Here is a 16,220-nt window from a genome sequence, read left to right as displayed (position 1 = left end):
TATTTTTTTGTATTTGCTTTAAATTTTATGAGTACCACTGAACAAAAGCCTACTACAGGTGTCAATACTGTAGTTGTGACTCATTCATAACACATTCATAAGTTTACCAAATTATCCATTATTAGCCTATAGCCTAGAAGTCTAAACAGTTTCACAAAATCAAATAACATTCCTGAGCAGTAGATTTTATGTTTTGGTCTCTGATTAAGCTGACAGATGTGCAAAACCTCATACAGCCAGTCATGTCCCTGGTGCAGCTGCAAGTGCTGAAGAGTGCAAGTTATTCCAGCTAAGATCAACATTAATTTGCACTCAAATATCTTTCCCAGCCCACCCTTTCTGCTCACGTAATGTAGTTATTTTATGCTGATTCCACTGACTGCTCTGAGAAAAACATTTTTTTTTCTCACTGAACACTTTGAATGAAAAACCCAGAAGACAAACTAAAGAAAACATAATAGTCACCTCTAAAAATTTTTCCCTTGTTGATTTGGGAACCACTTCACCTCCAGACCTCAGGTTTGCATTATTTAGGCTGGTGTTTTAAGTGTATTAGTCTCTGAAAAGGATGTACCTTTTAATTTAGGAAATCTAGGCAAATCTAAGTGTTATCCTTGCATTCCATTTTGCAGGATGAGGTCACAGTAACCAGTCCTCACATAAGGGAAATCATAGTGTAAACATCTTAGCAATATGCATGGTAGGTAGTTTCTCTCAACTTCTTCAGTCTAGGTTTAATTTTATCACAAATTTACAATGTTATTAGTCCAGTGGTCTGGTATCTTGAGAGTCATCATGAAGTTTTTGCTGGCGTGGTTATGTGTGACTGTTACAACTAGTTTAAATTTTAAGAAAATATACATGCAAATGTACTTTAAACAGATCTGTTTGTGCTGGGGAGTTTGTAGGAGTCATATTAAAACGTTGCTACAGGGAGAAAAATTAAGAAGTGTTTTTCATTCATTTTGTTTTAAAAGCACGAAAGGAGTGCTTGAAGTTGGTTCCCAAAATGTTTGAGTTTCGTGGTCTCAGGAGGTTTCTACTGTTTCAGTGTGCTTACAATAAGGCCTCTATCTGAATTTCATCCACTTCAATGGTCTAATGAAACTTTAAAGAAAGGGGGGAGGGGACTATTCCCTTTACTTGTTGCAGTATCACTTTTGTTTTTCTGTGTTTTAAAGTAAAATTTGACTGCTGTTACCTGTATTTTTTCAAATTGCTTTTAGATATGGTCAAGAAGCTTGGTGATTCTTTAGTGGACTAAAGTGATCTTAGAGTGTGCTGATAATGAATCAGGATTTAATAAGGATTTCAAAAAATGTAAATGAAAAGCTGAACAAAAGAAACAATGAGGTATTGAAGGAATGGAGTTGCTTTTTTTTTTTTTTTTTTTTTCTCCTCCCAAGATCCTTGTCCAGTTTTAACAGGGCAGTCCAGGCACTCTCTGAATGTTACCTGCAGTACTATACAGTCAAGGGATAGTTCTTAGATATTCACTGACACACTGCTGATAAGAGTATGGAGCTTATCTGAAGCATTACTGCCACCATAAAGATCAGCTATACCTAATCAAGCAATCCTTTATGAACTGTAGAAAATCACTTCCAATCGGTTGAAAAATCTTCTCTTTTTCTCCTGGATATTTGTATAATTTGCATTGTGAATGTAAAGTATGGGCACACAGGGGTTAACACCTTCCCTAGTGCTGGTAGACAAGAGGCAGAGCCAACCATAGCAGCAGTTCTAACTCCAATAAGAGGTTTTCTAAGAACTGTCTCTCACTGAAAAGTTTAAAACTACAAGTCATTTTTCAATTCATTTATTGGAACAAAATGTGTTTCTTTTTCTTAAAGGTGTGTTTGGAAATCAAAAACTCCCCTTATGGCCTCAGTCAAATGAATGAAGCACAAGTCAAGCCACAAACAGAGCAAAAAAGACAGTGACAGCACACACCACTTTTTTTTTTTCTTGTTCCATCACTTCATTAAATTCCGATAGAAATTTGAATACAAGCAACCTCTGACTTCCAAACTGTCAAGAGAACTGGCTAACAAAACTAATGAATATTTCCTGAATCTAATCTCTACTAGTTTGGTGTTTAACAAAGCAAATACCAAATCTCTTAGAAGTACCTTGCAAAAAAAACCCACATAAAGCAAGCAGTTTTTTTCCTAATTGTTCCATAATCTTGTAAATTCATACAGCTTTCCTTACCATAGGAAGGCAGGAAAAATAGAGACAAAAAAACTTTACATGACTGAATTTTTAGATTATAAGCAAAACTATACTCAAGCATCTATGCTAATGTGTTATTTCCTATACTGGGAAAGAGTCTGTGATTTCAAATATAACATTGAATATTGAGGAAAAAAACAGAATACTACTTGATTGATTCCAATTTGGTCTGGGTTTTGTTTGGTTTTTTTTTTTCTTTTTTAATTGAAGAAGTACTGTGAAAAAATGATTTTTAAAACTTTAAAACAGTAACAAAAATGCTTTTATTAAGAATTCAGTCAGCAGTGGGGTAATATGGTTTTTATGTGTAAGCTCCATATGGTCAGGCAAAGGGTTAAGCTATGTGATTTCAGGATAAAAGGTTTCCTGAGTTGACTATTATTCCTATGGTCTGCCAACAACTTTGCAATAAATGGAATGATTTTTATGGGAATGTGGTTATTCACAGCAAGACTACAGTTGGTGTCAGTATGAAAAATTCTTCTTTAGTAGAGTCTCTCAGCAGGGATAGCAGATCTGAAAGAAAGGCAAAAAGTAGTTACAGAGAGCTCTGGCTGGTGTTGGTGACAAATTATGTTTACAAAATGATGGGCTAAGCCATTGAAAAGGAAGAAATCAGAACAGCAGTAAATCAGAGTCTTGCTCCTCAAAGTACTGCTGTTCCAAAACAAGTTACTTGTGATTGGGTGTATTATCAATGCCCATTTCTCTTGTCTTGTGAGATTTTTAGGCTTTCAGTTGCAAGAATATGAAATAAATTTTTCTCTTTTTGTTAGATTTTTATGTGATTTTATAAGTTATAATTATAATGTTCATCAATTTTATTATTTCTTAGTATAAATTCTCTGTTTTTCACTTCTTTATGTTTTTGAAATAATGCTGTTAGAAGGAAAGTATGATGGAGAATGCATTAATATATATTAATCAACTTAGTTGGTATTAATAGTTACTGTATTTAGGTTCAGTTTGCAATAAGCTTTCAGAATGCTTAAAAGATTAAACCACTGATTAACTCTGCAGCACCACTATTAGAGCTGATATTATTTTTCATTTGAGATGAGGAATAAAGTTACAAAGACTTTAATGATCATCCCCAAACTATACAGCAACTTTCTTGGTTTTAATTGTTCAATCATTCATAAAGAAAGGCTTTAGAGGAGGGAGGGTTTTACTACTATTTTGGTTTAGTTTTTTTTTTTCCAAGCAATAGGTAGCAGATGTTTAAGAGGTAAACATAGCAGCTTTGAGTGCTTCCTGCTCTTTGTTTCTCTCATGCCCAATTACCCCAATTCTATTTAAAACATTTTATTTGCAAACTCATCTCAGAGCACTGGAAGACCTCGGTGTAGCATTATGGCATCAATTTCCTTTGATGTCCTGAAATCACCAATGATGTACAAGTGAGGAAGAAAATCAACCTTGCTGTGTCGATGTCAAGAAAAAAAATAAAAATCATTTATCCAGTTCAGAGCAATGGCGTTGTTGATAGGTGGAGGTTGACCTTTCCTTAGGAAAAGGGGAGGTTTACTGGCCCAAAAGGTTATACAAAAGAAAATAAATTTTGTAAGAACATTACATTTCACATTCTCTCAAGCTAGAAAAATAACATGTATTGTCTAATATTAAAAGAAATATTTCTTCTCTGGCAATATTTAAAATCCAGTCTACAAAAGAAATACCTTTTGTTTGAAAGTAGTTTTCAAAAGAGTGTAGTAGTTAAGGATGCAGCTGAAAGAAACATCAGCTCTTTGTGATTGTTGAATGTAATCATTCATGTCACTCAGGTGATTATTAATCACTGGTAATACAAAAATTGAGAATACAGTGATGGATTTTGCCAGACAACCTTGATTTAGCAATGGACTATGCACAGAGGCTTATGTTCAGACCACAAGGTCAGGTTCTGCTGCTGTGAGAAATAGCTGAGTGAGGCACCTATCTGATTTTGTCAGAGTTAGTTTGATTTGAATGGTGAAGAGTCTACAGAAGAAGTCCTATGAGGAGAGGCTGATGGAACTGGGACTGTTTAGCTTGGAGAAGAGGAGGCTGAGGGGAGACCTTACCGCTCTTTGCAACTACCTGAAAGGAGTTTGTAGTGAGGTGAGTCTTGGCCTCTTCTCCCAAGTAGGTCATGACAGGACTAGAGGAAACAGCCTGAAGTTGCATCATGGGAGGCTTAAACAAGATATTATGAAAAATTTCTACGCTGAAAGAGTCATCAGGAACTGGAAAAGGCTTGTGGAGTCACCATCCCTGGAGGTACTAAAAAATCATATAGATGAGGTACTTCAGAACATGCTATAGACGGCCTTTTTTCTGGGTTGATGGTTGGACTGAGTGACTATAGAGGTCTTTTCCAACTGTGACAGTTCTGTGATTCTGTGACTGGTTGGAGGGTGGAACCTGAAAAATCTTAGCAAACCTTTGGCTTTTTGCTTCCTAATTGGTTAGCTGGGTGTTGAATAAGAAACAACTGCAGTCACTTACTACAATAGCAGGTAGTAAGGATTGCAGACCATATAGAAAATAGATATCTGGGCCATCAAACTAAGAAATATAATCAATTACAGGAAAGGCTGTTGAATAAAACATAATCCTCATGAGATACAACAGTTGGCTGCAGAGAGAGGTAAACTTCAGGCAGAACTAGCTGAATTATCTCCCTCCCACCCCCAAATACCATAAGGATGGCAGCTAAACTAATCCATGGTGACCCAGAGTAGAGTCACTGAGGGCCCTGCAGAGGACTATCTTTTAAAAAATTCCTTTTCTTATTTGGCTGAAGTGAGAGTTGCTCATGCTGAGCTTTGTAATGTCTGTAATGGGAACCTCCCAACCAGACTGTGGCTAAGTATGCTTTCTGAGAAGCCTGTGATTCAACTTCTTCACCTACAGCAGCAGAGACTGTTGGGAAAGCCAAATGTGATTATTCCAAAAGCTTCAGTAGGGCTTTTTTTTTTTTTTTTTTTTTTTTTTTTTAGCAGCAATGCATTTATTTGTCAATGTAAACCTAATTTTTAAGGCACTTTACATCCTATGAAGGGTAGGAGAGTTCACTTTCTCATGAACAAGTCAACAACTGTGGACTCCCTTCTCAGCAGTTATTTTAACACATTCAGGCTGAGACACAAAGCCTATCTATTTGCATGTAGTTTTCCACTGTAACCATCCAGGAACAGCTTAGTTTCACCACAGGAAGGAAGGAAAGCAAGAAAACACAAATCATGGTCAGGAATTTTCCCTGATATGTATATGAGGGTATGGTGAGAATAGTTTCTTGTCTACGTGATGCTACAACCACATGCAACTTGCAGAAAGCTCGTGAAGTTCGTGAATTCCTGACTGAGTCACACCACTCATGTAGCTGTAGGTAAATGAACAAAAATGCAAAAGAAAGTCTTTATTCAGAGGCAGAACTGTGGCTTTGCTGGTCCGTGCAAAACCCAGCTAAAAGCTTCAGCCCATCTGAAATACATGATGCCTGGCTGTTGGGGAATGTGCTGCTGTGGTTTGTGAGTGTTCAAACTCTGAAGAATAACAAATACCTCTTCAGCTTGCTGGAGAAGATCATTCCTCTAGGCTTATGCAACTTCTTAACCACTTAACTTCTTTCATGTGGCCAGTGATGAGTACCTCCATACTAGGTGCCACTGAAAATAGACCCTATATGATTTCCTATTTCAAGAAAATCAGATTAAATGGTCTTTGAACACGTACAGTTCAGCTGAAATACACAGAGGCCTACCAAGTCTGCAGCATCACTTTGTCACTTTATTTACCTTCCTGTTGCTTCTCCTCTTCTCTAAATGTAAGGCTGTAAGGTGGCACAAAACCTGTTGCCTGTCTGGTTGGCACTTGTAGAGCTCTGGCAAAGCAGGTTTGTCATCTCCTGCTCTGTCTGGGCAAGGCAGTGGTGCCTCAGCTCACTCCTTACTTCTGCCACTGAGCACCAGCATAGGGATCAACATCTGCCCCACAGTATTTAAGGAGGAAAGAAAGGGAAGGGGAGAAATACGAAGTGTCATGCAAAGGTCTTCAGGCTGCCTGTGTGAACAGAAGTTTTAGCTGTCTGAACTGGCAAGGTTAGCAGAGAGAATTTTATTTTGTGTTTTTCCCATTAGCAGATAATTACAAGGATAGGAGGACTCTTTAGCCCAAAGCATCGTAGCTTTCATTCAAACATGCATTCAGCAGATGCTCATCAGCACCAAGGCACAGCAAGTTTAAATTACTGGTTGTGCAGGACTGACAGACATCTTTTTGTGAAAATTTCCATGTGAACTACAAGAGCACTCTCCTTTCCTGAGATATGAGACATTGTTTTCAGGCTTTTATGGAAAAATTATTCTTTTCTTAAGTTTAATTTGGAAAAATTGCTATAAAAGTAAATATATTTGAACAATCTTTAGTATATAGCTTAAATAAATATGGATGTTCTTAAGAGTATACTTTCAAGGTAATACATTTGGGAATAATTCATGACAGGCTGACCAGGTTCATGGCTTCTGTTACTTCTTTAAACACATTCATATTTTATTTTCACTGGCTTTCATTAGTCATAGAATTATTATTTTTTTTTTACAAAAGTATATGACCACAGATAACATGAATCATGTCATGAAGAAGGTATTTACAATATGGAGTGCTGAACTTTTAAAATAAAATGAATTTGACATTTTGAATTTAACACTGTCCTTTCCAGGAGTAGCATAGGCTCTTTAAAAAAACAATTGTGAATCGTAGTTATCTATTTCTACCTATGGGTAACATTATTTCTCTGACACCATCCTCTTCCCTTTCCTTTCCTGTAAAATATAATAACAAATAGTTTTGTCAGAGTTGTAGGAAGAACTGATTGTTACAGAGGCACTCCAAAGCACTTCCCTGAGTAAGATCATACATTAAAGAAACAGAGCAACTTTTTATTTTATCCTGTCTGAACAAAGGAATATGATGAGCATATGCAGAGTGGTAATATCTGTGAATTGAAACCAGAACAATAAATCTACGTCCTGAGGCAAGCAGGAAAACTCTGGGGTTTGGTAGACTGCACTTATTGTGCTAGAGCTATGATTTTACATTTTGGGCTTCCTTTTCAATAGAAAGATTTCAGTGTATTGAGTAGTATATACCAAGACACTGTCATTTCTTGAAATAACTGCTTTGTGACACTTGGGAGGTAAAGAGAAAAAGCAAATTAGAGATCTCTCTTTCTGTGGGAACATAACTGTCATGGTACTGTTGTTATATAGATAATTCTCTAGGTCATGTTTTATTTTAAATTGGATTCTTCCAGTTACAAGGTGCAGCTGAAATGAAAATGTAAACCTTCATTTTACTGTAGCTACTTCAGTAAACACAAGTTGCAGAATAAGAGCTGTATTTATTTTGGAACAAACACAGTTTACTTTAGGGGTATCATATTTAATCCAAATGTACTTGTTCATGTGAGCAAGCAAAATGTGATTTTAATCACTTTTTCTATTAGAAAAGAATGGCATCCATTGTGCGTTCTGAAAGGGTTCATGGTCAGTGTGGGAGAGCACTCCTAAGTCATTGGCAATGAAAATGAGTTAAATAATTTTAGTTCTTAGTCCTTGGTGTTTATAATAGCCAGTAGTTTATATAGCTAATAGTCTTAAGTCTATTTTTTCATTTTGGTGTGCTGCTTTAACAGTAAAAGGTGAGGTTTGGGGTTTTGTTGTGATTTTTTTTTTTTTTTTTTTAACACTATAAGCTTCTCTTTATGGTCTTAAGTTTAAAAATGGGAGTGTTTTGAAAGCCTTCACAGCCTGCTTTAATTCCCTGACTGTTCATCCACAAATTGTCAGACAGAATGAAGTGGATTTCAAGAACTCCCTTTGTTCTTCATATCCTGTGCCTGACCCACAGGTAATCTGCACCTTTTTTCTTCAGCGCCGAATAATTGTGGTGGGAAAGAAGAGAAAATGTTAGGGTCACAAAGTGCAGGCTAGACAGAGATGACAGCTCCTGCCAGTTGAGTGCCAGTATTGAGAACCTGCGAACCGTGGTCTCTGCTTTTTCACATGGGTTTGTGCTGTATGTTAACAGGCACTCCAGGATGATGGGTTAGGAAGTTCAGCACTTCAGCGTCTATTGCCTGGGCTTGGGAGGAAGTGCAGAGATTTTTTTTTGTATATTTAGAAAGTACAGTAGAGGCACAGGCCATACACCTATATGTGGCATATAGGTGTGTTGTTTTATGTAAATTTTCTAACCTGTATGCATACCAGGGATTTTGCTGCTCTTCTAAAACAGACTTACGTGTCAAATTTAGTGACTACTATTAAATAATGTTATCTTTGCATGTTATTTTTCTAAAATTAGGAGACTCTTTGGAGCAATCTGCATTTTATTTCACCAGACGATAGTCACAGCCTTAAGTAAAAAGATGTAGAAACCAGCAGATTTATAAAGAAAAATGGTCGTTTACAAATTAGCTTTTGAATGTGCAATCATTGCTTGGAAAACCATTACAAGCAATTTGAAAACCTATGTTTCCCAAAAAAGCACATTGTGATGGTTTATAGAAGTGATGAGTATTTGTGGAGCAGATATAATCTGAAAGGGTATATATCTATTTCTGGAAAAGACATAAGCAGAGGTACTGCTGCCATAAAAAACTACATTAAAAACACAGCAGTGTACTCTAGAGGATTTTTTTTTTTTGATTACGTTTTTTTTTTCAGATACATCACTTTTATAAAGGATTGCTGCTTTAACTTGTTTTGCCAGATCTGTTCTCACATGCACATGACCAAATTTCTCTACTGTTCAGTAGGGAAAATGAAGCAGTGGATATAATTGCGTAATGACAGATATGAGAGGAACAGAGAATCCCAGCAATCATTTCCTGTGAGCTGGCCAGCTTCCAGGCTGTCTCAATGGGCACGCTGATGTAAAGGCAAAATGAAAATAGCTTGTTCTGAAGGGTGGTTGTTGTTTTTTGGGTTGTTTTTTTTTTCCCCCTCTCTCATTTGACTTTGCAGACTAAGGTATTGAAACAATTAGTTGGCAGGGTGGTGTTAGTTTTCTCACGGTAAATTAAGTAGATTAACCAAATGTGGAAATGTATTTTAGCTATAATCAGCAGATTTGGGACTGTAATACATCAGCATCCTCTGAGGTTACGTTCATAATATTGATATATTATGAACATATAATATAGTCCTTTTCATAATGTGCAAACTTGTCCAGAGTTATCCTATACTCAGTGTTTATTCAAAGACAGCAGAATTATTAGATTTATTTTTGTTAGTTTTATAACACAGAAATGTGGATGATCAGCATGCTAGCCATTATGTCACTCCACTTGGCATGTAGTGTTGGCACAGATAAGGGGAAATCTTGTAACAGCCTTAATCTCTTTTTTTATTATTATTAATTTTCCTACAGTAAATTGAGTAGTGAGGCATATTTTACAGAATTATGGCAGAAGTGCACTGCTTGACGGGTGGTAGCAAAGGAGCAAAGTAATATAAATATTTGTAGAACATTTCTGCCATAACTTAATGCTTTGCATATGAATCTTTGCGTATGAACCTAAGTTTAAAGGAATGATTCCAGAAGACTACATAGGTCTAGGCATTTTAAGAGCTATGAATGATGACTGTGAAGCATCTCTGGGAGTTTTTGGCTTGTCATAAAAAAATAGAAAAGAGGAGAGAAAATTAGCAGGAAAAAGTTAGCAAATGCTTTGGGAATGGAGGAGGAAGAAGACACAAGCTTTCCATGTACAAGTCTTGGGCTAGGCTCATCTAGTCATTCATTTTTTACTGTTATTTTTCTTTGGCTTACTCCATTTCATTGGAGACGTATTTTCACTTAGCGAATGATTGCAGCAGTTTTAAGGAGCTCCTGCAAGCATGTATCTGCTGCTGCTTCAAGTCCCAGAGCAGGGCTGGTGGAGAGGAATGCAGAAACAAGGCCCAGTTAATCCGTGCAATGTCCTGTTGTTTTAACCAAGCTGCTGCAGAAGATTTGTTTCAAGCCGAGCTGGTGCTGGTTGTGGCACTGAAAGGTCTGAAGGACACAAATACGTAGATGCATGCAAGCCAGCTGTGTGAGAACAGCAAAGGTACTGCATGGGCAGTAACTTCTTGAACTGTTGTAGGTAGATTTGCTAAGTTACACATGCTGACAGTGCTGTCAGGCTACTTGGTATGTCCACAAACAACCCCCACTACACCATTAATGTTGTATCTTTGAGCATGCTTTGAGAATGCTACTAATGTTTTATATTACCTAACTAGCATCCACTCCCATCCAAACTTGGATTTTAAAAGTATATAGGAAATGTCTTCTTTCTCTCCCTTGGCAATGGCTTTTGCTGGGGTCTCAGAGGCTTTGAAATCCTCCTGCATTTCACAGCTTGCTCTCTTCCGTGCTGCCACTCCTGTGCTGAGAAGACGTGCTCTCTCTCTCTCTTTGCAGAAGATTAGTTTTCGCTCTGCCTTGAATTCTTTCTTTAAAAGTAAGTCTTGAGGAAGCCTTTTGAACAAACCTCCTCAGCTTGCAGACAGCACTTGTCGTAGCTCTGGGAGTGCTGCCTTGGGCAGCTGCCAGGCCGCTGCCAGGAGGACCAGTCTGGCTCCCACCACCCAACCCCACTCTCCTCCTGTTTCCCACAGCAGCCATCAAGCTAGTCTGATGATTGCACAGTAAACCAACCAAGAAAAAACAGCCTCTCCAGGTTTATGACTAACTTGCCCTATGATTGCTGCTAATGGCTGCAAGGCATCTATAGCAGACACCTAAATCAGGGCAGCAGCACTTCCCTAAATTACCCTATGAATACCTGTTCTACCCCATGTCACCCCTTCGGACACTAAACATGCATTTGACACCATGAATAAGGTCTTTTAAAGTTTCTATATGTTTTAGTAGCCCAAATTTCATTTACAAATGCAAATTAAACACTTTGGCAAAGGTTACAGTGCTGTTTGGAAGACCTTCATGAAAATAGGATTTAGATGCCTAATAGGCTTTGCCTTTCTGAAAGTATTATCCCTGAGCTATACCAAGTGCATTTTGCTTTCCAGGGACTGAACCCAAAGTGCAGAGCTGCACCTCAGCCTGTCTGACTGAAATCCAAAACTTCAGTGCAAACATGTCATCACTTGTAGTCCCTCATGAAGATTTCAAACTGGATACACTGAAGTTGCAAGGTCAACACCTTTAGGAGCAAAACACAGCTTGCTGTATAATCTTTATACATAAGCCACGGGATATTTTGCTCCTTACTTGCCAATTCAGCCTATTTTAAAAGAGAATCCAACAACTTTAATGTTCTGCTTTGGAGCTGACTGCTAAACTGATTCTACCATAATGAAATGCATCTGCATGAATAACATTTAGTTACGGTATTTCTACAGGATCTTTTAGATATCACAGATACTTTTAGATATCACTTAGCCAGAGAAATTGGGGGGGGGGGGGTATACCAGTACTGTTTTTCCTATGAAAATTTTACAGAAGTGTCAAATATATCTGTAAATGTCTGAAATGGTAAGCCTGCAAACATACTAGTATTTCTTTTTCTTCTGAATGGCTGTTTAGACTAAGTTGACTCCTGTCACAGAAGCTTTTTTAGGAAGTACTTGAGGATTTTATTAGACTGTATTTTTACTAAAATATACCTTTGCAAAAATGTACTGTTTGGAAGTGCATACTTTATCTGACGGTGTCAAGCTTCATTTTAGTGTACCCCTGATAATGGTACATATTGAGTCAACTGCTACTGTAGGATGCTGAATGTGTGGGTGCTTGCTTAATCGGGGGACTGAACACTGTCTCAGGTAGTCTTTGCTCATGAACAAAATGCTCTATACCAAGCAGGTATAAGGTGTCCTGAAGGCCGTATCAATTAATGGTGGGCAGGTAACTGACATCCTTGAAGCTGTATTCCTAAATAGCTTTACTACTAAAAGTCCAATTGCTAAATGGATGTTTTTTCCTTCCCATGTTCAGCAGTTGAAAAATGCCCCTCTCAGTCATTAGCCCAAAGTCCGAGTCAGCTTGACAGCCTGAAGAAATACCTGGTACTCAAAGCTCACATTTAGCCTCAAAGCTGTGTCCTGCCACTCAACAGGAACAAAACAGTCATGCACTGTTTGTGACCTTCCTTTTCCTGTAACATAGTGTCAATCACATTAGTCTTTAATCCTTTCCAAATTATAACATGCATCTCTTGTGCTTTAATTTTGTTTCATTCCATTCCTGACTTTCTTTTTTCTTCTTTTATTCCTGACAAAAGAGGACACTGTCTCTCTTCCATATATCCAGCATTTCACCTGAAATTTGAGATGTTCATGACTTTTTTTTTCCACTTTGCTTACTTTCTTGACAGTGTTTTTATACATTTACCCCACCGATTTTTAGTTTCTGATTTCTTTTCTGTTTGTTTTGGGGTTTGGGTTTTTTTTCCTCTCCAGAATCCCTCTTTCTTTTGATTCTATGTTTTCTATTTCTGCTGCATCATTTGTTCTTAATTTTTAACTACCAAGCAAATGGTTAGACAAAAGGGAAGAATGGGTGTGACAACCCAGGGCTTGTGATGGTCCCAAAATCTTGCAGCATAAATTAATATTCCAAGTCCTCAGATCGTCTCTAACTGTGCATTCTACAATGTAGTGGTGTCATCTTTCCTGCCTCTATCTTTTGCCTGAGAGAGCTGAATTTGGAAATCTGATGAGTTATTCCTTCTTTCAACAGCTTCTTTGAGAAGCTGATCTTCTAGTCTGTCCTTAAGTTTTTGTGGTTACTAGGAAAACTGTTTCTTTTTGCTAAATTTCTATTTTGAATCCTTTTCTCCAGCAACTTGTTTCAGTTGTCATTCCTAGTTTCCAGGCTGGGGCAGGAGGATATTCACTTGATATTTTTCACTGCTACATTGACAACTAAAGCTTAGATTTTCTATCCGTGGGGACTTTGAGAAGTCACTGAGCAGTGGAAGAGTAACTACAATAGGAGTAGTTATAGGAGAACTTACAGATTCAGGAGAATGTCCCTTCATTAGCTTACACTCAGTTCATATTCAAATTGTTAGCTTCATAGGCATTTAGATGGACAGTTCATTTCAGTTTAAAACAAAGAAAAATTAATGAAAATTAATTTCTGTGAATTTGCTGAAGAAGCTTCTTATTTTTTTTTTTTTTTTCTTTTTTCTTTCCTTTTTAGCCAGCTTGATTTTCAGATCCTGGCAACATATGTTCACGCTTGCTTGTAGTTTCAGCTGTGTCTGTACATCTAATACATTTTTTCTGCCTAAGGAGGAAATCCAATGTACGGTGATTAAATATGAGCAAATGTAGCATTGTCTTTCCTGTGCTGGTTGTTGCTCTTACCTCTCTCTCTAGTACAAGCTACCTATGCAAAGAACACAAAAGTGTACATATTACAGTAAGAATACGTTGTACAAGAGCAAAAGACCACACCTTCTTTTTCAAAGCACTTGAAAAGTTTTTGAAGTATTTCTCATAGACCTATGTTTTTAAAAATCTAGAATCCACGGCCATCATGTGAGGCCAAAGAGACTTCTTCAGCTTTTTTCTTATCTGAGTTTGTTGACCTCAGGAGAGGAGGAGAAGGTTACAGGGTCAAAGTCTTTTCCTCCTTGGAGCTTGCTGCTTGCTGCGAGAGGGTTGGCTGGAAAATAGATGTTTTAGAAAAAGGGTTGGGGGTCATGATTTTAATTCTGTTAGGGAACAGCTGGTTTGAGTTTCTTTCTACTTCTATCTTCCCTCCCTTCCTCACAAATCCATGGAGAGAGAAAAATTTGTTCAGAGAAAAGCAGTAACACAAAAATAAAGAATTGCAGTATTTTCATGTTTAAAATAGATCATGTTTGTTATAGGATTTCACATTAAGAGAGAAAAGAGGAAATTATTAAAATAATTGAAATCCATTATTGTTTCAAACACTGAATTGAAATTGATCTAGAGTGCCAGAGGTTTATTTGTTTTCCTGTCAAAAGTTAAATTGTTAATAGTAATGTTTTCATGTTGGGGTTTTTTTTGTGTATAAATAATATGCATTACGGTTTTTAATTCAGTGATGGACAGAGCTAATTATGAATGTGCCGCATTAGTTTGCATGCAAGTCACCAAAGAAAGATGGTTTAGTTTGCCTATTTCTGTTCAGATTTTCTTCATCTTTGCATGCTGCTTTCATGCACCAAGACCAAAGAGAGAGAAGGAAACTCACAACTCTCAAATGAATGGCAAACTAGGAACAGATTTTTCGTCTGTGCTCCTCTGAAACACTGGCCTCAGGCTGTGTTGGTGTGTGGCTCAACAGCAATCAGAGGTCATAATTTCATTGGCGGTTAGCATCAGGTTTAATTTTTCTAATATGTTACATTTACCAAAATGTCTGGTTTCAGTTACACTTATGCACTGACTGAATCAGCTTTGAGCAGCATGATGTTTTAAGGTACCTGAAAGGCTACAAGGACGTTTATGGAACACATATGCTAATTGTTTTTAACCACTTTCCTTTCTAAACACAAAAATGTGCTTTTCGAAAGCCATTTAACAGTAGTAGCTAACGATGGTGTGCATTTGTTGTAAAAAAAGGAGCACAAGGAATAGGTAAAATAGTTGTTTTAACAAGACTGCCATCTACTGATTTCCACAATTAAAAATATCCCCGATGAGTAGATTGTTCATAGCTTTTTCTAGCTTTTTTTCTAAGATTTGCAAGATCAAGATAATTCTAAAGTCTTTCTGTCACCTTAGGAATGCGACCAGGTTCACATTGATGACGTGTCTTCAGATGACAACGGGCAAGATTTAAGGTACAGGAGACCAGAACAAGATAAAACATTGTTTTGCCACGTTCCTTTCCTGGGAGAGCTGCGAGCTGCCGGAACGCTTACAGCAGCCTGCTGCTTTTTAGCTGCCCTGTAGCCTTAGCAGCCCAGCAAAATGAGTAGCTGGTGGTGGAATGTAGCCTGCTGCCTTGTGTTAATCTGGGGGTTTTCTTATCTCTGACTAGCACCTATAACTTTGGAACAGACGGCTTTCCTGCTGCCGCCACCAGCGCGAATTTGTGCCTCGCCACAGGGGTGCGTGGAGGAGTGGACTGGATGCGAAAATTGGCTTTCCGCTACAGACGAGTAAAAGAAATATACAATACCTACAAAAATAATGTTGGAGGCAAGTGGCTCTGAAGTCTAGAACAAATTCAGACGAGAAGCAGTAAAAAGGGGGGGCTTTCGGTTTCCGTTCCTTTTATAACGCGGTAGAGTTTAGTGAGCTGTTGAGTTTGCAGTGTGTGGAAATTTGTCTCTGAGCTGATGAAAGCAAAAGAAAATGACAGAACGTTACTTAATTTTGGTGCAGACATGCCCTTATCTACTCCACAGGTCTTCTTGGTCCAGCAAAAAGAGAGGCTTGGTTACAACTAAGAGCAGAAATCGAAGCTTTGACGGATTCTTGGTTAACACTTGCACTGAAAGCACTCACCCTTATTCATTCGAGGTGAGTAAGAAGAGTACGGGGTAGTTAGGAAAGTTTAGGATGTCTGCTGATAACCTAGAAGAGGTTGTGTGCTCTGGTAAGCAAAATGCTGAACCTGGCGGGCATTCTTTTCATTCCTTGTTCCAGCCTGACCTTGCCCCTTTGTATCTTGCTCTCCTGTAAGGTGGAAGAATCCCCTTTTTTATTACGTGGCAATAATGGTGAGGGGTTCCGATGGGAGGCTTAATATTTTCCTTGTTCTGTTTTGCTTTGTTAAAAAAAGGATGCTTGCATTTTCTCTTCCATAGGACAAACTGTGTGAACATTCTTGTAACAACTACTCAGCTAATTCCAGCTCTGGCAAAAGTCTTGTTGTATGGACTAGGAGTTGTATTTCCCATAGAGAATATTTACAGTGCAACTAAAATAGGTGAGCTATTTATATAATGTTGAGATATCTTTGAAACTGTAATTCTAAATAAAAATATTTTTTAATCTGTATTT

At 37.7% G+C, this 16,220-nt stretch overlaps 1 protein-coding gene across 1 annotated transcript in view; it reads left to right on the top strand.

Annotated features, from left to right (window-relative positions):
• EYA1 (EYA transcriptional coactivator and phosphatase 1) overlaps nucleotides 1-16,220 on the top strand; it is an 89,623-nt gene that overhangs the window by 63,035 nt on the left and 10,368 nt on the right. Inside the window, exons 14-17 of the mRNA XM_030445856.1 lie at nucleotides 14,994-15,052; nucleotides 15,253-15,413; nucleotides 15,623-15,737; nucleotides 16,025-16,146. Of these exons, the coding sequence (XP_030301716.1) occupies nucleotides 14,994-15,052; nucleotides 15,253-15,413; nucleotides 15,623-15,737; nucleotides 16,025-16,146 (457 nt within the window). The remainder of the gene's footprint in view (nucleotides 1-14,993; nucleotides 15,053-15,252; nucleotides 15,414-15,622; nucleotides 15,738-16,024; nucleotides 16,147-16,220) is intronic.

Source organism: Calypte anna, chromosome 2 (genome assembly GCF_003957555.1).
Source record: "Calypte anna isolate BGI_N300 chromosome 2, bCalAnn1_v1.p, whole genome shotgun sequence".
NCBI classification, from domain to species: domain Eukaryota; kingdom Metazoa; phylum Chordata; class Aves; order Apodiformes; family Trochilidae; genus Calypte; species Calypte anna.
Note: the sequence above shows the minus strand (reverse complement) of the source record. Positions and strands in the feature narration are given on the sequence as shown.